Source organism: Saimiri boliviensis, chromosome 14 (genome assembly GCF_048565385.1).
Source record: "Saimiri boliviensis isolate mSaiBol1 chromosome 14, mSaiBol1.pri, whole genome shotgun sequence".
NCBI lineage: Eukaryota > Metazoa > Chordata > Mammalia > Primates > Cebidae > Saimiri > Saimiri boliviensis.
Window position 1 is genome coordinate 50,414,439 of NC_133462.1, and position 20,808 is coordinate 50,435,246.

The 20,808-nt window shown below is 51.3% G+C and overlaps 1 protein-coding gene, 1 non-coding gene and 1 pseudogene across 5 annotated transcripts in view; all 3 read right to left on the bottom strand.

Moving 5' to 3' along the window:
- LGR6 (leucine rich repeat containing G protein-coupled receptor 6) overlaps window positions 1-20,808 on the bottom strand; it is a 128,869-nt gene that overhangs the window by 87,128 nt on the left and 20,933 nt on the right. For all 4 annotated transcript variants that reach the window (XM_074385033.1, XM_010348874.3, XM_039467063.2 and 1 more), the window contains exons 2-3: window positions 7,842-7,913; window positions 5,075-5,146 (exon numbers count right to left, since the gene is read on the bottom strand). In XM_074385033.1, the coding sequence (XP_074241134.1) occupies window positions 5,075-5,146; window positions 7,842-7,913 (144 nt within the window). The remainder of the gene's footprint in view (window positions 1-5,074; window positions 5,147-7,841; window positions 7,914-20,808) is intronic.
- On the bottom strand, window positions 1,023-1,125 carry LOC120362907 (small nucleolar RNA U13). The gene has a single exon (XR_005578698.1). It is a non-coding gene; the product is annotated as a small nucleolar RNA U13 (small nucleolar RNA).
- Window positions 6,962-7,014, bottom strand: LOC120362874 (U7 small nuclear RNA; annotated as a pseudogene).

Genomic DNA, 20,808 nt, shown 5'->3' on the forward strand with positions numbered 1-20,808 from the left:
TCTCTTCCTAGCCTGGTTCTGCATGGGGAGGCTGTCTATCTAATCCAGTGGTTTTCAGCCCTGGTTGTACATCAGAATCAACAAAGTTTTGACATTTTCTTTTTAGAGATGGGGTCTTAATTTTGCCCAGGCTGGTCTCAAACTCCTGGGCTCCAGCGATCCTCCTGCCTCAGACTTCCAAAGCACAGGGATTACAGGCATGAGCCACTGCACCTGACCTCTGGGATGATTTTTAAGATCGCAATGCCCAGGTCACACTGAAGCCCAGTCAAATCTTTGAGGCAAAGTCTCTGGAGAAGGAATATTAGGCATCGGTGCTTTTGCAGGCTCTCAGGTGACTAATGTGCAGCTGTTGGTCTGGTAGAAGTCTAGTCCCCAGCACTCCTCCCCTCCTCACACATGTGAAGCATCTCCGTGGCCAGAGAGGCATTTGGGGGCAGGAACCATGAGTGTCACATCCAAGAGGTACAAGAGAGGTGATCCACCCATGCTTTCCAAAGGCTTCTTTAGTTCTGTAGAAGTGTTTGGGGCTTACGGGATAGGTAGGTAAGTACAACTTGGAGTTGACCACCCTCTTCACTCACTTTAACCAGAGACTGCCTTCATCTTTATGTATCTGGACTTTATGTATCTGGACTATCAGCTTTATGTATCTGGACTTCCGCACAAAGTGCTTTTTTTTCCTTGAGGTGGTGTTTTGCTCTTGCTGCCCAGGCTGGAGTGCAATGGTGCAATCTCGGCTCACTGCAACTTCCACCTCCCCGGATTCAAGCGATTCTCCTGCCTCAGCCTCCCAAGTAGCTGGGATTATAGGTGTGTGCCACCATGCCCGGCTAATTTTGTATTTTTAGTAGAGACAGAGTTTTACCATGTTGGTCAGACTGGTCTTGAACTCCTGACCTCAGCTTATCTGCCCACCTTGGCCTCCCAAAGTGCTGGGATTACAGGTATGAGCCACTGGGCCTGGCCCACAAAATGCTTTTGATTGTGTTTTAAGTTTCCTTTTTAAAAAAAATTTTTCGTGTAGACGGGTCATGTGCTGATGTCGTAACAAGGTCCAGGGGTGACACATCTCACACATACGTGCAAACACCCGATCATCACACGTACAAACTACACAAGGATCTGTTTTAAGTTTCCACAGCTAAAAATGCTGGAAATTTTATTCTGACTTCACCATTTTAAAAGGTGAGGAAACAGAGGCTCAGAGAGAGGAAATCTGAAGTCCTCCTTGACACCTGTTGTGGGGACTGGTGAGGCTCTGAGTCTGAGCTCAAGGCTTCTGACTGTACGACACACTTCCTGTCATCCAGTCCCTTGAAGGGATGAGGGCAGCAGGCCTTGACTCATGTATAGGGGTAACCCAGAGGGGAGAGCCTTCTCCCTTGAGTCAGGCTGGTGAGGCTCGGACAGAGCCCAGCACTCCCAAATGACTAGCATGTCCCTTCCTGGGTCAGTTCAATTCAGTTCATCGACACTGATGGAGCCCAGACTCAGCCAGGCATGGTCACTGCCTAGCCAGGTGGAGAGTAAACACCATCAATGTCAACCAAAGACAGCTCCATAGAGGGTGAAAAGGCTACGCTAGAGGTCGGCACAGGGAGGTTTCCTCAGGGATGGGTCTTGGAGATGCTAACTCCCAATGACTCCTCCATGGCCTAGAGCCAGGGTTTCATACGGGATGGGCCCCAGCTCAGGAAGCAGCAGGTGCCTTCTGAGAGCCCTTAGTCTCTATCAAGATGGCATGGGCTGGGAATCCGCAGTCACAGACTTACGGGGATTTGGGGCTCAATCCAGAAGCAAGGCGCCTGGGAAAATCTCCTGCCCAGTCTCTTATGGGCAGGACAGGAGGCAGGTCCTCAGACTGTCAGCCCCAGCTTCCCAGATCTGGGCCTGGTGAGAAGCAGCTGAAGCCCAGGAGAAGCCTTTCTAGATGGAGTCAGGCTAACCTGGCATAGGGAGGGAGGAGCTGGTCTGCAGAGGTGGGAAGGTAACCAAGGCTCATGCCTCACCCAGCTCTCTGGGAGGTCAGCTCTGGGGAAAGAAACCTGGGATGGAGTCGGGACAGGAACCTTTTGAGATACAGACTGGGGAGGCCTGACACACACACGCACACACACATCCCCACACCCTCAGGCCACAGGTCAAGATGCAGGAGCTCTGGCCAAAGCTGCTCCTGTGTAAAATCAGGCAGGGGAGGAGCCCTGAGAGGCTCAGGCATTTTCCCACACACCTAGGGCAAAGGGAAGCATGGCGTCCCTTAGGACAGCTCCAGTGCTGAGCCGGGATGGTGAGACTAGCAGTGGTAAGACTAGCGTCTGGGCCTTGCCAGCTCTACAGGACTGAGACAGCAATGTGAGACTGAAAATTCCCTGCAGGGGCTAACTCTCTTGATCTGAGCCTGGCCAGAGCCTGTGGGTTGAAGACTTGGAGAACTCCCAGAGGAAGAAGAAGATCTTAAGAGTAATATCGGCTGGGTGCATGGTTCACGTCTGTAATGCCAGCACTTTGGGAGGCCAAGGCGGGCAGATCACGAGGTCAGGAGTTCGAGACCATCCTGGCCAACATGGTGAAACCCCGTCTCTACTAAAGATACAAAAAAAAAATCAGCCCGGCATGGTGGCACATGCCTGTAATCTCAGCTACTCTGGAGGGTGAGGCAGGAGAATCATTTGAACCCAGGAGGCGGAGATGGCAGTGAGCTGAGATCATGCCATTGCATTCCAGCCTGGGTGACAGAGCAAGACTGTTTTTTGGTTTTTGTTTTGTTTTGTTTTTTAAAAAAAAGAGTAATATCTCCAGGTCAGGTGGGGATGGGTAGGGGTGTGGGGAGTGGAGGAAAGACATGAGAGAGGGCTCCTGTCACAGTCATTTAAGAAAGGATCGGAGAGGGAATCCTCTTTATTTAATCCTTTGCCTTGGGAGGGAAGGACCAAGGCAGTGTCCCGCAGGGAGAGCTCAGCCTCTGAAATAAGACGAGGCCACTCAGATAAGGGTCCCAGACCCAGAGAGGATTGGGGAGCTGTCATGTGACTGTCTCCCGGTACAAAAATAAGTTATTATCATGGTGCTGCTGCTCTATTTTTCTCGCAGCTCTGAAAAGCTGGCAATGGAAGGAACTACAAGGGAAATTGACATCAGACATCAGAAAGTAATTCATGCCCAGGATGCAGGTGGAATCTTCTGCTTTGAGGCGCGTAAGAGGCTAAGTCCCCAAGACCACCCAAACGATCCCTAAGGTAGAGAGGTTCTGCAGGCAAAAGACTGACACGAAGGCTTTGGGGACCAGGTGATCTTTGAGGATGGGGCAAAACTGGGCTCAATGGCAACGTGAGGAGCAGATAGCTTGGCTGGCCTCAGCTCCCACTCAGCTCCTGCCCACAACCTCCCCCTCCTGCCCTACTCACTGAGCCAAGGGTGCCATTTGTAGAAAGGGGGGCGGGAGGCCTGTGGTTTCTCTGAAGCTTTGATTTATTGCCTAATGCAGGCAAAGAAGAAAGAGGAGGCTCATCTCTAAGCCGGAGTCTTAGGAACGGGACGTGAGTCTCACATCTTCCGAAGGCCCAGTAAACAGAGCCCTGCTTTCTAATCCAGGCTGCAGGTCTGAGCCTGCCACTGGGCACAGACACGCCACCAAGCAGGCTGCCTGCACTGCGTGTCTGTTTCAGAATGCCTCCCTGCTCCCCAGGGCAGAGATGTTTATGGGGAGAGAGACACAGAGAGGAGACAGGAAGAAGCAGAACTAAGAGGCAGGGGATAGAGGGGCAGAGAGTGCGACAGCAAGGTCTGAGACAGAGAAGGAGAAGGCGGAGACAAGGAGACTGAGGCTGGCGACAGATAGGAGAGACCCAAGGACAGAGCAGAGAGTAAGGGAAAAATAGACACCGGAGACCCCTGGGAGTCAGAGATGCACAGGCGGAGGGGCCAGAGGTGCTTAGATGAGGACTGTTGACCTTGAGCAGCTGGACGCCTGGAGCTCATGGGCCAAGGGGGGCAGGACCACCACTAGCCCATCAGCACCTCTGAGTACATGTTTAAAAGATATCCCTTTCTGGGTGGATGCAGCCCCAAGCCAGAGCACACAACTGGGCTTCACCCCCTTCTCACTCTCTTAACCAGATTCTCCAGTGAAATGAACAACTGCTCAACTGTACAAAAGAGACCTGCAAGTCAAGTCAGGGGTAAGGGAATAGCAGAGCTGGGAATGACTCACCACTTTAAGGAAGCCCCAAATGTTCATTCTATTGCTCCAGCATCAGTCCCCAGCATCCTCATTTTCTTCCCAAACCAGACCCTGTGGCAACATACCCTCCTCTCCTGCCTACCTCAGTCCCTGTGCAGCCCCTTCCTGCCAATTCCTCTAACCTCCACTCATCATAAGAACGTGAGGAGGCTTGGGGAGGACCGTCTTAGTTGGAACAAGGTGAGTCATGGGTTGGGCTGGGAAGAGACTGTGCCTCAGCCTTCCTGTCTCTGAAATGGGCCATCAGTGGAAGCTAGGTGAAATAATAAAAGGTCCTCTCCAACTCTCACTTCCCTTTTGCTTCAGAGGGAAGAGGCGAAGGAGGAGCAGGGAGGAAGCAACCTGCAGACGGAAGGAGTGAGTTGTTTACAGCCAGAATGGAAACTCGGTGCTGCAGCCACAGAGACTAAGGTTGGGTTGCAAGGGGAGGGAGAGGCGAAGAAAAGCCACGTGTATTTCTCCTCTCCAGAAACGGTCTTGTCCCTCTCTTGGGCTAGAGGTCGTGGGGAGAGACCTGTGGGTCTCTAACTGAACTCAGTCCCACAAAAATCTCTAGCCATGGTCATCATACACTTTATATTTTTTAAATGTTTCACTTTCTTTTAGTGTGGCCAAATGTAGCAGGTACAATTAAATGTTGCTTTACAAATCATAAAGTTTGTTACAGACAAGGTGAAGCAGAGAAATGAAAATAACAATTCAAACTGAAAGTGAAGATAAGGAAATAATAAGCAAGTCAGTGGTAAACCAAGACTCGGGTTCTAAAACTTTGATTTGTTCACAATTGTCAGTGCCGCAGCTCTATGTAAAATGAAGTGTGCCTATACTTACAGGATTTTCAGGCTGTAGAGACCAGAGAATGCTTGTCCCGGGATGTGTGAGAGATGGTTCCCAGAGAGACGCCTGGAAATCAGAGACAAGGGTCAGCGATGTTGGCCGGTAACACAAGGAGGTGGTGACCTCCATAAGTCAGTGTCTTGGGATAGGGGAAGAGAGGGTGGTGGTAAGGACTACCATTTACTCATGTGTTTAATACTTCACATGCATTGCCTCAGTTCTCACAAGAATCCTGTAAAGTGCCTATTATCCCCAAATTTCAGATGAGGAAACTGAGGCTGGGAGAAGTCAACCACTTCCCTTAGGGGTCACAGAACCAGTCAATGGTAGGGCGTGGTGTTCTCACCCAGACCTGACTAATTCCAGGACTCACGGCCACAGTTTCCCCACATCCTCTCCTGTGCAACGCTGATTCCCCACCGCCTGCTCTCAACCGCTGACTGCATTATATGGTGTCATCCGTGGAGGGATGAGTACCGGGGGTGTGTCTGTGTCTCTCCAGGCCCTAAACTACACAGCTAACCCTCACTAATCCAGGAGGGCTAGGAAATGGGGTGTTGGAATTCATCTAACATTCTGGTCTAATTAAGTGTTTCCATGTTTGTCAGGGAGTGATCACCAATTCCGAAAGGAGCAAATGCAACGAAATACAGTCACTGCTGAAACCTGACTGAGCAGTTTAATGGTGGATGATTCAGAAGATACCGTCTGATCTCCAAAGTCCCCAGGGACATTATTATGTGCATCAGTTGCTACCGAAAGGCTTGTAGATGTGGAGATTATGCTGACATACCTCAGAAGCTATTTTTAAAACATCTCTCTCTAATAAAAGTCTCTTTATTTGACATTTATTGTTTAAAAAAAACTGTGTGGAAAGGCATTGTGACATCTGAGGTCTCCTAGCTTGGGTTCTGCAAATGGGAATTTGCCATGGAAGAGTCCTTCAGGTGGGGTCTCTAAAATGGGTCCAGCCTGGCACGGTGGCTCACACCTGTAATCCCAGCACTTTGGGAGGATGAGGCGGGTGGATCATAAGGTAAGGAGTTCAAGACCAGCCTGGCCAAGATGGTGAAACCCCATCTCTACTAGAAATACAAAAATTAGCCAGGTGTGGTGACGGGCACTTGTAATCCCAGCTACTCAGGAGGCTGAGGCAGGGAATTGCTTGAACCTGGGAGAAGGAGGTTTCAGTGAATTGAGATCGTGCCACTGCACTTCAGCCTTGGTGACAGAGTGAGACTCTGTCTAAAAAAAAAAAAAAAAAAAAAAAAAAAAATGGGGCCAGCCCTCTCAGAGAATGGGAGATGGAAAGTCAGCTCTGAGTTGTCAGGTTGTATCCAATGTCACCTGCCCGAGCTCCTGGGCCCGTGCTCTTACTTTGCATTCCCACCCAGGCTGTGTCAACTCACCCTCAAAAGGCCCCTCCACTGCCTCTTACCCTGTCCACCTCCTTTGAAAACTGGCTTAATCTTCCTACTCCAGGAAGGCTTTCCTGCCCACTGGCCAGGCCAACCCTGACCACTCCCTTACACAGACTGCCCTGGGTGCCTGAGCCAACAGCTGCCACATTCCCCTGCTGGCTTGCTGGCCACACTGCTCTTCTTCCTGTGGGTGGCAGGAAGGCTTTTATCTTGTTTTCTCCCAGACCACCTTGAGTTTGCTCTCCACCAGTGGGGGTTCAAAAAGTACTTGGTCTGGAGACCAAGCCATGGCTCTGGGGGTCAAAAATCCAACAGGGACAGGTTGACTGCATCCCTGGGGAGCACTGTCTAGGGTCAAGGTGGGGAGATCTGTTAGAGGAGTCGTGGGGCCAGAGTAGAGATGAGATTGTGAGTTTGGGGCCAGGAACTCACAGTTTCCGAAGTTTCTTTGTTTATTATTTTGTACTTAAAATCTAAAAAAGCCAGACAAATTCTAAAAGAGCTGTAATACTCAGTCTGAGAAGTTTAAGCAAAATTTCTAGAGCCCCAGGGATCTATGTGGTGTGAAAATAAGAATAAACAGGGCCGAGAGGTGTTGGAAATACAGAGCTAAGATGAAAGCAAAGATTAGGACAGAATGACCTGGCTTCCCAGAGCAGGCAGGCCAGTCACTCTAACCCGGGAGATGATTTACTTATGACCACCCCTAGCATACCTAGCATATAAGGCCAGATTTAAAAATCCCAATCTGAGCGTGACCATTGTGGGCAAGGTAACTCTGTGGAGGGAGTGAGCCTTTACTGTAAGGGAGGGTCTCAGATGTGGATGCTTTAGGCCATGGGGACTACAGAAGTCTTTGGAGCTTGTGAGATGCATCCTGAAGGTGTGCGGAGTAATTTAGAATGGAAAGAGGACGTCTGTGAGTCGGGAGGCTGGTTCAACCCCCAGATAGGAGGGGACATCTGGGGCAGTGGCAGCGGGAATAGAGAAGCGGGGTGAAGGTGAGAGACATCCCAGAGAAGAACCACCAGGACCTGGGGAGGGGCTGGTAGCTGCACACAGGGGATGACAGCAGGTCAAAGATGACTCCTAGGAAGTGCGACTCTTCATATTAGGAAGGAATGCTGCAAAGAGGAGCTGGTTTCAAAGAGGAATGAAAGCTAGATCTTAGACTCCCTATGCCATGGGACCCAGCATGTCAATTCACACCTGGGGCAGGTATCAGCTGGAGAACACCCTGCTCTCAAGAACAGTCTTCGCTTCCCGAGTCCCTTGCCCTGGTTCCAGAGACATTAGACATAGCCCACCCTTGCCTCCCACCCTGCAAAGCATCTACTCACAGCTCCTCCAGGAAGCGCAGGCGGTGGAAGAGGCCAGGCTGAAGCTCTGTGAGGTTGTTCATGCTGAGGTCCCTGGTGGAGAGAAAATGTGAAGGAGCTGTGAACTCCCCACTTGGGCCATCTGGCACGGTCCAGGGCCAAACCCCCTCAAGGAACCTCCAGCGTTCCCACAGTCCCCCCAAACCAGGCCATCCTAACTCCAAAGCCAGTCTGGCAACGGCAGCTGCATTCTCTCTAAGGGCAATAACTGAGCTGAGAGGTCTCTTCCGGGCCATTTGTGGATTCTCTCTATATGGTTTCCCCCTTTCCCCTCTGTTTTTTACCCTTTCTTTGACACTCCCCTGGGACTGGCTGTGATTGGGATTATGAAGGATACTGTCCTCCCTATAAAGGGAGGAACTAGAGTAAAATTAACAGAATTTCAGAGCAGGAAGGGAGGGATCGCCAAATACAAATAATAGCTCACCCGCTCTTTTTACCAGTGGGGAAACTGAGGCCCAGAGACCACTCACATTCCAATCTATGGATCTGGGTCATTCAGTATTTATGAACTGGTATGACTGTTCCTGGGCTCCCCATGGAGGACCATCCTCTGATTCAATCCCAGAGTTAGTGGCATTTCACTGCCCTTTGACGTGTCTACCACGCTCTACCTGTTTGCTTCCCTTGGTCTGGGGGTTCCCCACCCCAGGGCAGCAGACCAGAACTAGGCTTTGGTCTGTTAGGAACCAGGCAGTACATGCAGAGGGAGATGACGGGGCAGGTGAGCATTCCCACATGAGCTCCGCCTCTCGTCAGATCAGCCAAGGCAGCTTAAGATTCTCAGAAGAGCCTGAACCCTACTGTGAACTGTGCACTCGAGGGGTCTAGGCTGCGTGCTGCTATCAGAATCTAACTAATGCTTGACGATATCAAGTGGGACAGTTTCATCCCCAAACCATGCCCTATACTCCACCCCTCGTCCGTGGAAAGATTGGCTTCCACAAAACTGGTCCCTGGTGCCAAATGGGTTGAGAACCACTGCCTTAGTCCACCTGGAAGACGTGACCCCTTGGCACATCACAGAAGGTGCCCAGATTCCCAAGTGGTAAGGATCCCAGTCCCTCTGCGGATTCACAGCCTCCATCATCTTAAGCTTCCGGTATCATCTGACAGACCCTGTGGCACTGTCCTCTTAGAGGCCCTGAACACAAAATAATCACAATCATTACCCTGGCATTTACTGGAGGCCTACTCTGTGTCAGACACCAGCTGACATAGACAACCTCCCTCGGTTCTCACTATAACCCCAAATTAGCTTCCATCATGATCTCTATTTTACACTCAAGAAAACAAAGAGAAAGGAACACTGAGCTTTGAAGGCAAAAGGCCCTGGGGTCAAATCTCTCTTCCGCAGTTACCTATCAGACCTTGGGCCCTTGACTGCTCTGACCGTAGCTGACCTCATCGATAAAAATAGGACAGCACCAAGCTAGGAGTGTCCCTGTAAAGATTAAGTGGGCTCATGTTCACAGACCGCCTAATAAACAGTACAGACACGGTACATATTTGCCTTTCCCTCGGTGTCCTGTGGGCAAGCGTCCCAGCCCCGCAGGCTGGTGGGAGAGGAGTTCGTGCCTTTCCCACAGGCCGGTGGGGCTGGGACACTTGCCCACAGGACACTGAGGGAAAGGTAGGAGGAAAGTAGTGGAGAGGGGTTGGTACCTTCTTCTGTGGGTCTCACCCTGTGTTCACATCGTCTTCACAGTTTGTGCCTGGGTGAGCAACGGTGTGTGAGACTGTGTGTATGTGCCTGACGCATTCGGGTTCCATTCTTTTTTTTTTTTTCTTCTCTTTTTTTTTTTTTTTTTTTTTTTTTTTGAGACAGTTTCGCCCTTGTTACCCAGGCTGGAGTGCAATGGCACGATCTCGGCTCACCGCAACCTCCGCCTCCTGGGTTCAAGCAATTCTCCTGCCTCAGCCTCCTGAGTAGCTGGGATTACAGGCACGCGCCACCATGCCCAGCTAATTTTTGTATTTTTAGTAGAGACGGGGTTTCACCATGTTGACCAGGATGGTCTCGATCTCTCGACCTTGTGATCCACCCGCCTCGGCCTCCCAAAGTGCTGGGATTACAGGCTTGAGCCACCAAGCCCGGCTTTGGGTTCCATTCTACTTCAAACTCCTAATAGCTGATTCTTGTCTCTGCCCGCCCCCTCCCTGAGGGGGTACAGAGGTGGGCCCAGATGAGACCACCACAAGGCTGGGCACTGCCACCAAGCCTTCTTGTGGCTCTCTCCTTTCCCAGGGCATGCACTGTCATCCCTCTAGCTTCAGTGTCTCCATTTCCCCCCAAGAAACGAGTGGGTTTTTTTGTTTTGTTTTGTTTTTTTAAGTTTTGGCACTTTTACGTGGATTTTTTGAAGAAAGTGAATACAAATATCATCGTACACAAATTCTCATTCTGGGGAAACAGGATGTAGAATTAAAAGGTGCAAACATCTCCCTTCTTAAAAATAACATTGAACGGATAACTGTACCTGTTAAATCTCCTGGTTGGCACCTTTTAAAATCTGGCTTCTACCTAACTCCACAAATTTGACAGTTATTTTTGTTTGTGTAAGTGATACTGGTTATCCACTTCCAATATATGTACCATTCGGCCAGAGGGCCATAAATAATATTTTCCCAGCCCAGAAAGGCAGGCTGGGAACGGCCGGGAGAGCTTGTGCTTCGGAGTCCTGTTCCAATCTATAAAAAGAATGTTTAGTCTCAAATGCTTTATCTTTGATAAAGCCTGGGCTCTGGACTCCATGTCCTCCAAGGAAGGAAGACATTCCATGCAGGGTACAGCCAAGGACCGGGCACGCTGCACCTGGCGCTGGTTCTCGCCTACCGTTTCCTCCCTGCTCCCCTGCAGAAACAGCAGGGCCACCTCTGGGCTTGCTGTTCTAGAAACAGGGCTCAGAAGCTGTAGCTGGTGTGCCACGGCCACAGTTTAAGGTGGGAGAGAGGCAGAACCCAGAGAGTTTGTCTATGGATTTTTTTTTTTTTTTTTTTCAGAGTTTCACTGTCGTCGCCCAGGCTGGAGTGCAGTGGTGCAATCTCAGCGCACTGCAACCTTTGCCTCCTGGGTCCAAGAGATTCTCCTGCCTCAGCCTCCCTAGTAGCTGAGATTACAGGTGCCTGCCACCATGCCTGGCTTTTTTTTGTATTTTTAGTAGCATCAGGGTTTCACCGTGTTGGCCAGGCTGGTCTCACTCCTGACCTCAAGTGATCCACCTGCCCCGGTCTCCCAGAGGGCTGGGGTTACAGGCGTGAGCCACTGCACCCAGCCTGTTGATGGATTTTAAGTCAGGGTTTTGTCCTCAGGATGTTTTTAGGTCCCACTCGCCTCAGACTGTGGCTGAAATGCGAAGGGGTGGGAGCACACTGGGCAGCGGCAGGGGACCTCGGGCGGCGCCTACAGAAGCCCACGCTGCAGAACCTGGGCCGGATCTGACTCCTCCCCCTGGTGTCCCACCCCTGGCTCATTCTCAGCAAAGCGGGAGGCTCGAGGTGCCGCAAAAAAAATGATTACCTCTAAATATTTACCCTGCGCATTTCTGGATGTGTCTCGACAAGAACGCAGCGGGAGTTCAAGGAGCACTCGGGGCATGTGACTCAGGCCTCATCACTCAGCTGTCCCTCCAGGGGCCGGGGCCGCAGAGGCTCTGATGTCGCTCCATGGCCCCCACCCCACCCACTCCCTCTGCCCCACCACCCTGACTAGCGGCCTCATTGTTCTCCCCTGAAGTGGAGGGAGCCTGAACCCCCGCCAACCTACCCCCACATCCTGCCCCAAAACAACACAAAGCCCAGCTGCGGTGCTCAGTAAAGGGGGTGGGGTGGTGCAAGGAGGGTGAATTTCAACTGTTCATGGGTGGGGGGAGCCCCATTCAGGGCTGGCTCTCTCAAAAGGAAAAGGGGTGGGGCTGGTGCCAGGGGAAGGGGAAGGAAGAGGACCGTGTAGAGTTGGAAGAGGGAGGTGAAGTGGGGATTTCAAGGCTGAGAGCCACCAAGCCAATGCCACGGGCCCTGGGAATGGCTGAGGGCCCTGGTAAGAGGCACTGGGCCCTGCTGTGGGGAGGCTGTGCCTGCACAATGACAGGGAACGAACTGACACACAGAAACTCCAAACACAGAGGCTGTTCTGCCATGTTGGTGGTTCCTACTGACATATGACTGTCCTGGGAGGCCGGCTGTGCAGCTGGTTTCTTGTGCAACTCGGAGAACACAGCTCAAACCTTCAGGCCATGCCTGAACCCAGGAGAAATCAGAGGGTGCCCTGACCCTTGGGTGCTTGGGTTTGGTTGTAGCTACTACATTCACTTGGCTGCATGAACTTGTAGATATGTACAAGAAGTGGGGGTCGTGGGTTGGGATATCTGGCTCTTGGATGTGCTTGTCTTGTGGGTGCCGGGCATGCGTATGTCATGTGTGAGGGCACATGTGTGTATCTGCACACATGCACGTACAGCAAGGGGACTGAGATGATGGATGGTGATCCCATTCTGAAGCCTTCTTCTGAGGAGCCCTCGGGACTCACAGAGGGGTCTGTCAACTGGACACAGCCATGATGGGGTAGGGATGGGAAATGTCTCAGGGAGAGGCTTGCAAGAGGGGAATGAAGAGGAGAGAAGAGAGGGGCAGCCCTGGGCATGGGAAGTGGAAGTTTCTGGCTGCACATGAGGAAAATGTTCTCAGAGCTTCACACTGTGAGGCAACCAGACCACCCAAGGAAGCTGGGTGAGGTGGTGTCACCATGGAGACAGGGAACAGGTTTGATAAGAGGGAGGATGCTGGGGAACAGAGGGGGCAGAGAGCAGCTGAAAGGGGCTGGGGTCATCGGAGACCCTCCCCTGAGGCATATTGGCTCATACCCAAGGGCCTGAGGGGGATTGGGTCTGTTTGAATTTTCTCATGGGAGAAGAAGCAGTGAAAGACAAGCCTCCGGGTACCCTGGGGTGGGCGTGGGGGAACTGTGCCCACCTCCCCTGCTGGAGAAGAGGCCGGAGAGGCAGAACCCCCTTCTCCACTGTCTCCACTGTGGACTCAGGTTGCCCATCTCTGCAGCCAGGAAAAGGCCAGTTATTTTATTTACGTATAGATTTAAGATTCAAGCCATATAACTTGGTGATCTGATCTCTGTATACATTGTGAGATAATCAGCACAATCAAACTAAGATAGTCATCACCTCATATAGTTTGAGTGTGCATGTGCGTGAATGCGTGCGAGTGTTTATGTGTGTGTGTGTGTGTGTGTGTGTGTGTGTGTGTGTGTCTGATAGGAGCACTTAAGATCTACTCTCAGGTAAAGGCCAGCTAGAGTGGCCAGGAGACAACCCTTGTCCCCAGGTGTGGCTATGCTCCACAGTCCCGTCCTCTGTGAGGTGTTCCCAGCACCCCCGCCCCCATGGTATTCTGCATATGATCGCTCAACAGTGCTTACTGAGCACTTACCATGCGCCTAGCTCAGCACCTGCCTTTGTTATCCACCCCGCACAACACTCACTAGCTGTGTGACCCTGGTCACGTCACTTCCCATCTCTAAGCCTCCATTTTTTCAGCTGTGATGTTAAAATAATGATAGTAATTACCTCACAAGAATTGCCGCGTGGGCCAGGCGCAGTGACTCACACCTGTAATATCAGCACTGTGGGAGGCCGAGGCGGGTGGACCACTTGAGATCAGGAGTTGGAGAACAGCCTGGCCAACATGGTAAAATCCCATCTCTACTAAAAATACAAAAATTAGCCAGGCGTGGTGGTGGTGTGTACCTGTAATCCCAGCTACTCAGGAGGCTGAGGCAGGAGAATTACTTGAACTTGAGGGGCAGAGGTTGCAGTGAACCGAGATCCAGCCACTGCACTCCAGACTTGGTGACAGTGAGACTCTGTCTCAACACAAAACAAAACAAAAGAGTTGTAGTGTGAAGTATATGAGTTAATAAATATAAAACACAGTGTTGTCCGGGTGCGGTGGCTCGAGCCTGTAATCCTAGCACTTTGGGACGCCAACGTAGGTGAATCACCTCAAGTGATTCAGGAGTTCAAGACCAGCCTGGCCAACGTGGCAAAATGCTGTCTCTACTAGAAATATAAAAATATCAGCCATGCATGGTGGTGGGCACCTGTAATCCCAGCTACTTGGGAGGCTGAGGCAGGAGAACCGCTTGAACCTGGGAGGCAGAGGTTGCAATGAGCCAAGATCACACCATTGCCCTCCAGCCTGGGCAACAAGAATGAAACTCCATCTCAAATAAATAAATAAATAAATAAATAAATAAATAAATAAATCACAGTGCTCAATAACTATGCCTCATTATTAATATTCTAATCATCTAACTGAATTATAATTATTAGCATATAATAACACAGATGACTATGTGTTTCTTTAAGACAAGGACTTCACTTTAATCATCTGTGTATCCTCCAGTCCTATCAGGGTGCCTGGCAAATGGGGTGCTCAATAAATATTCAAACGAATGCATTACAGACATAGACAGATGACGTTCCTGTGGCCAAGCCTTTACTCTAAGGAAGTTCTTCCTGCTGTCTAGCGTCAATGTCTCCTCCAGCTGCTACAAGGGCCTGACCTCCGTAAAGAACCTACTCCATGCTTAGTTCCAAGCCGGCACCCAATCAATGAAGGCTGTTGCTAACAATGCTCACCGTTCTCTGAATTCAGCATCCTCTAGAGAAATTAAAGTGAGTCCTCATCCAAAGAATCCCTGGGCTCCTGCAGTGCACTGGCCGCTTTCCCCTGAGCCTGCTCTCAGCCTCTGATCAGGGCCTCACAGGCTGCCCAGACAACCTTCAGCAGCAACCCCTCTCCACGAGGGCCAGGCTGGGCCGGGCACGTACCCTGCCATGTCAGGAGACAGCTCGGGGGTTGGCAAGGAGCAGGACAGGCCAGTGTTGTGAGTCCAAAGGTGGGGTTCTCTCCCACTGAAAAGAGCCAGGAGACAAGCTGGCCGCCACTGAGACCATTGGGTGCTCAGAGAACACTTGCTAAATTCTCCTGTCAACAAGAGAGGCAGGTGATGGGGTAGAGGGGAAAGAACACAGAACCCGGAGTCAGGGGACCTGGTTCCATTAGACGACTGCTAAGTTCCCTGCCAGCCCTAAAGGTCATGAAGTTGTTTTCCCACTGGCTTCTGTGCACTGAGCTCAGTGCTGCATGGGGTGGAGACGAAGCCCAGGCGAGGTCCCGGCCATCAGGGAGCTGACAGTGTTGCCAGGGAAGGACTGTTTACCCACAAAGGAATGGAGAGCCTCCACATCTGTACTCCACTTTGTGGTTTACAAACTGCTCTGCAGCCACCCTCCCAATTAGGTTCTAGACCATGTGCCCAGACCGGAGAGTACCACGGACACTCTCTGTGGTACTCTGGTGAGGAGGAAAGGCTTCCTGGGCAGAATGAGGCGGGGCATGGATGAGACATGGGCAGCCCATGGAACGGAGTTTAGAGTGGAAAGCAGCAGACAGCACCTCATGTCACTTGTGGGGGCTCCGGTGGCATTGTGGATGGGACAGTTCTTCACTGGGCGGGACTTTCCCACTCGCTACACAGCTTTCGGCATCCCTGGCCTTGCTCATAAGGGCTTATAGCATTTCCCTCTTATTTTGACCATCAAAAACACCCCATGAGCCGGGACAACATTGTGAGACATTGTCCCTATACAAAATTTAAAACTAGCTGAACATGCTGGCACACACCTAGAGTCCCAGCTACTTGGGAGGCTGAGGCAGGAGAATCCCTTGAGCTTAGGAGTTTGAAGCTGCAGTAAGTTAAGATAGTATCACTGCACCCCAGGCTGGATAATAGACTGAGACTTTATCTCTTCAAAGAAAATTTTAAATTAAGGAAAACACCCCCATACGTTTCCAAAAACCCCCTGAATAGCAGGCGCTTTACCTACACTCCTTCAATTTGGTAGTGCAGGAAGAGACTCAGAAGAATAGAGTCACCTAAGGACACACGGCAAGTTCAAGAGTGGGTGTTGCAAGTAGGTCTCCTAAAACCCTGGGGGAGGTTCTTCCCACCCCACCAAACTGATCTTAGTTTCTAGCACAGCCTCCCCATTTTAGACGGCACCTTTATCAGAGATGACTTGAATACTAGCTATCATCTCTGAGATTCCAAACACACAAGATGACATAAAGTTCTCTCAGATTTTTTGCAGTGTTCATTAATATCCAAAAAAGACAGTGTACTTCCATCAGGAAAAAGTGTGTCTATCTTCACACACACACACACACATACACACAAGAGCACAACCTGTTCTCTGGCTTCGCACAAAGCCCACAAAGTCTTGTGTGAGAACAATGCTGTATTTTTAAATAAAAGAGCTATTGGTTTATTTTACCCTTTCTCGGCCCCCTTGTGGGTAAAACGAATGTCTCCCAGACTGCCTGGAGTGGCAGGAGGGCTTGTGACGGAGGGGACGGGATGTGAGGGAAGATAGTAAAACAGAAGCCTGGAGCAGGGGGCGGTATTTGTGAGGGGAGAGAGTCCCTGGCGGTTGCTAAGCAAAGGTGAGGCTTGTGGGGCAGGGAGATGCTGGGCACCCAGAGTATCGCCAGAAGGCGACCCGATTCATTCAGGTGCGGCTGGGAGGGATAAAGGGAGGGGAAGGAGACATTCTGAAAAGTCAGGTGAGAAAAACAAAAAGGTGGCTTTTTTTTTTTTTTTTTTTTTTTTTGCTCTGGGTTAAAAGACCATGGAAGTTAGAAGTTAGAGACCGTCCAATGCATCGTGATGTTTCATTGATGTGACGTGGAACTTCCAAAACCCTGATGACAGAGAAAGAAGGCCAGGGAGCGAAGAGACCCAGAAGAGATCCTTCTCTCTCAAAAATGCTAGATTTGAAAAAACATGGTTTGGCACCACCATAGGAACCAACTTCAGGTTGAACCATGTTGCTCCAACCTCTTCTTACCGAGAGGGGTTAATCCGACAGCAACAGCATGCCAAGGGTGTGGGCCCCTTTGCAGAGCAATGAGATGGAGACAGCTCTGGGGCCGGTCCTCATCCTCAGCACTGCAGGGCAATCCCCTTGGGAGGGAGTTAGGCTGAGGGGACATCTCTGGCTCTCCCCGGCACAGCTGTTAAGCTGGAGTGGCCCAACAAGTCCCTGAATCCCAGTCAGAAGTATTACAGCAGATCAGGTGCAAAGGGCCGCTCCTGCCTCAATGTAATTAGTTGTGGCCCTCAGAGAGCCTGGGGAGGTGTTCCCCTGCCGGTGCCCAGAGCCAAGAGAAGCTTCTTGAGAGCAAAGTGTGGCACAGGGATTGCATAATGCCTGTGTGTGCGTCTCCTTCAATGGCTCCTTCCTCCCTGCCAAGCCATGCCACCCACAGGCAGAGAAGTTAAAGGGACCCAGGCCTCCCAGGCCCAGCTGGGGCAATAGTGTGACCTGAGAACAGCCCAGGATCATGACAAGGCAGAGCCTCTGGAGAGCAATGAAGATATGAGGAACTGTTTCTGGGGCCCCTCTCTTCTCTACCACCTCTTTGAGAGATAATGGAAGACTTGTACTGTCCAGCGCAGTAGCCACTAGCCATTTATGACTATATTTAAATTCATTAAAAATACATTTTAAAATGCAATTCCTTAGCTGCACTAGCCACATTTCAGGGCTCAATAGCCACACAAAGCTAGCGGCTTTAAAGCTAGAGGACAGCACAGATCTAGAACACATCTGTCATCGCAGGGCAGACTACTGGGCAGCAGGGAACAGCCCCTGCTGCCAGACGGACCTGTGTTTGATTTCCAGCTCTGCCACTTACCGGCTCTATGACTTTGGACAACTATTTCACCACTCTCTGTCTTAGTTTCCTCCCTGGTAAAGTGCTTAGGCAGTGCCTAGCACATGGTAAGTAACCAACCAATGTTACCTTTGCGTATCACCACCCAACTCGACCATTTACTGAAGTCCAGTTCAAGTGCCTCCTGCAACAAGAAGCTGCTAACCTTGAACCATTCATTGAGTCATGCAGCCATTTGTCCATTCACCATTTATCGGGCACCTAGTATATATCAGGCACTACTCTAGGCAACGAAGTGGCAAAGTCCAATCACAGATGCTCCCTACCCTCAAAGAGCCAATGACAAGAAGGTGGACAATTACCAGCCTGAGTGACAAGTGCTGGGACCGGGACTTAAGTGTCACAGGGCTTCCTCAGACTAATCCCTTTGGCCTTTTGACTCTGATCTCTGCGGGTTCAGTCTCAGAGTGAGGCCACGAGAACCTGTCCTCGATTACAAACTGTCATCCCCTAATCCCAGATTGCTCATTCATGCGGCTGGTCTCCCCAAACAGGCTGGGAGCTCCTCCATGGCTCCCAGTTGTCTGTCCTTGTCACATACACACACAGCTCCGAGACCCATATTCTACAGCTTCCAAGGGGTGGGTACCCCACATGCAGGCCCTGGACGAGGGATTGAAGAGGGATGGAAGACAGATTTTGCGGCAGGAGGGAAATGGAATGAATCCAGCACATGAAAACGGCAGTGGCTGTGCATTCAAGGACTTGCCTGCACAATCCTGCTAAGCCTGGGTCTCCCCTGACTCAGCTGCGTCTCTTCTAGCCCTCATTCTGATCTCCAGCTCCGGTTAGGAGGGCACTGTTTCTGAGTGTGGAGGTATGTGGGTGTGAATTCTATCTTATCAGACTGTAAGCCTCTTAGAGAGAAGGACTGAGACATCCCATTAGATCAGACCTTTCCGTGCCTAAAAACTGCACTTCCCTCCTGAGCTGGAAATCTCTGAGCTCCAAGCCAGGGCCCCCAGGAGAGGAACTGGGTGGAGCTGGCGCAGGTGGGAAGAACTAGGGTTGCACACGGATTGGGGAGGTGAAGTCAGACCACATCTCTGAGCCTTGTTTGTTTAGCTGAAGCTCCTTGTCCTGCTGCCTTTATTTCATGGATAAACAGGCAGGGTGTGTCTGGAGAAAGTCCTCTCTATTCAGAGCCCCACCCTCACCACCCCCACCACCCCCACTAGCCCCATCCCAGATGGAAGCTTTTCTTTTACATCAGAGCACCCTCCTCCCCCTCTCAACCCAGCAACTCAACTCACCAACACACACACACACACACACACACACACACACACACACACAGGTGACCCTAACACCGTCTACCCCCACCCTAGCCAGAGGATTTTCTAAATTGGACGGGATCACAGACTCAATTTGAATCTAGCGGGGGAGAAGCAGAAGATAAAGTTCAGAGCATCTAATAAAAAGAGCTACCTTTGTGGGTCAGACACTGTGCTAAAGACTTGACTGGCCCACTTTACAGATGAAGCTCAGCAAAATTAAGGTGTCTCGCCACCTCGCCATCTCTCCCGACCCCCACTCCGCGTTTTTGCAGTTTATAGAGCTCCTGAACATCCTTGGTTTCATTTAATTCGATCCTTTTCAATACGCCAGGGAGCAAAGCATTATTTATTCCCATTTTAAATGAGGAAACGGAGATTCGGAAATATCAAGTTACTTTCCTCTGTGTCACTACGTTAAGAAGTGGCAGCGCGAACCCATGCCGGGTGGTTCAGCGGAGCCCCGGCCGCACGCAAGTATCCCGGAGCGGAGCAGCGGCCCGGGACGCGGGGACCCGCCTCGAGCGAGCGTCTCTGCCCCCCAAACCCCCTGCCCGCGTCCTTGCACCCCCCAGAAGGGCCCGGAAGTGGGGAGGCGGCCTCGGCTCCCGGAACAATGGAGGGGGATTAGTGCCCGCCCGGGTAGCGCCCCACCCGTGGCGTCGGCCTCTGGGTCCCGCTCCCCAGGACTGCGGAGGATCCGTGGAACTTTCCGGAGCTCAGCACCCCTCTCCCAAGCCCACCTGGGCGCACCGCGCCCTGCGCTCCTGGCCCGCGGGAGCTTCCTTGCGATCCTCTCCCTCCGAGCGCCTTCCCGCCCCTGGGGCCTCGAATGCCAGTTCTGGGTCCAGTGCCCGCCACCCTCCGCGCCGATCCGCTCTGGTTCTGCCGCCTGCGTCTGCCCGTCCCTCGGGAGAGCTCCCCACCCATCTACCCGCTTCCTTAATTCCCGAACTGTTTGGTTCATCAGAGCTATAGAAAGACTACATCCGGCCGGGCGCGGTGGCTCACTCCTGTAATCCCAGCAGTTTGGGAGGCCGCGGCGGGCGTCTCATGAGATCAGGAGATCGAGACCATCCTGGGCCAACATGGTGAAACCCCGTCTCTACTAAAAATACAAAAAAAAAAAAAAAAAAAAAAAAAAAAAAAAAAAAATTAGTCGGGAGTGGTGGTGTGCGCCTGTATTCTCAGCTACTCGGGATGGAGGCTGAGGCAGAGGTTACAGTGAGCTGAGATCACACCATTGCACTCCAGCCTGGGCGACAGTCTCAAAAAAAAAAAAAAAAAAAAAAAAAAATCCAAAAGACTAGATCCAAGATCTGGATCTAAAATCCCTGCCCAGCTAGAGGTCCTTCCTGATATCTAGCCTCTCTCCCTCATGCTGCAGTTGGACTGAATAGAGCTCTCTGCCTTATAGTGAATGTAGTGCTTAGTGGCTCTGGAATCAGACTGCCAGAGTTTGTATCTTGGCCCTAACACTTAGATATTGGACTAGTGCCTTTCCTTTCCGTGCCTCAGTTTCTGCATCTATTAAATAGTGTCTAATATTCCCCATTAGAGCATATGATGAGGTTTAAATGGGAGAATCCACGGTTGTGGCATGGATGTCAGTGGATGTTTCTCTCCTCACCTGCATGCAGCCTCCAGGGCCCCGCCTGGCCAAGAAGCAGCTGTAAAGTTAGGAAAGAAGGGCTGGGGAGGCTCGGGGTAGAGGAGGGCGTTCTGGGTCAGCCCTGCCCTTAGGAGGCAGCAGCTGCCGCTTCTCTCTGGTGCCTCCAAGTGAGTGTCACCTGCCTCGCCCCTGATCTTCTCATCCTTTGATCTTCTGATCTCTGGCCAGG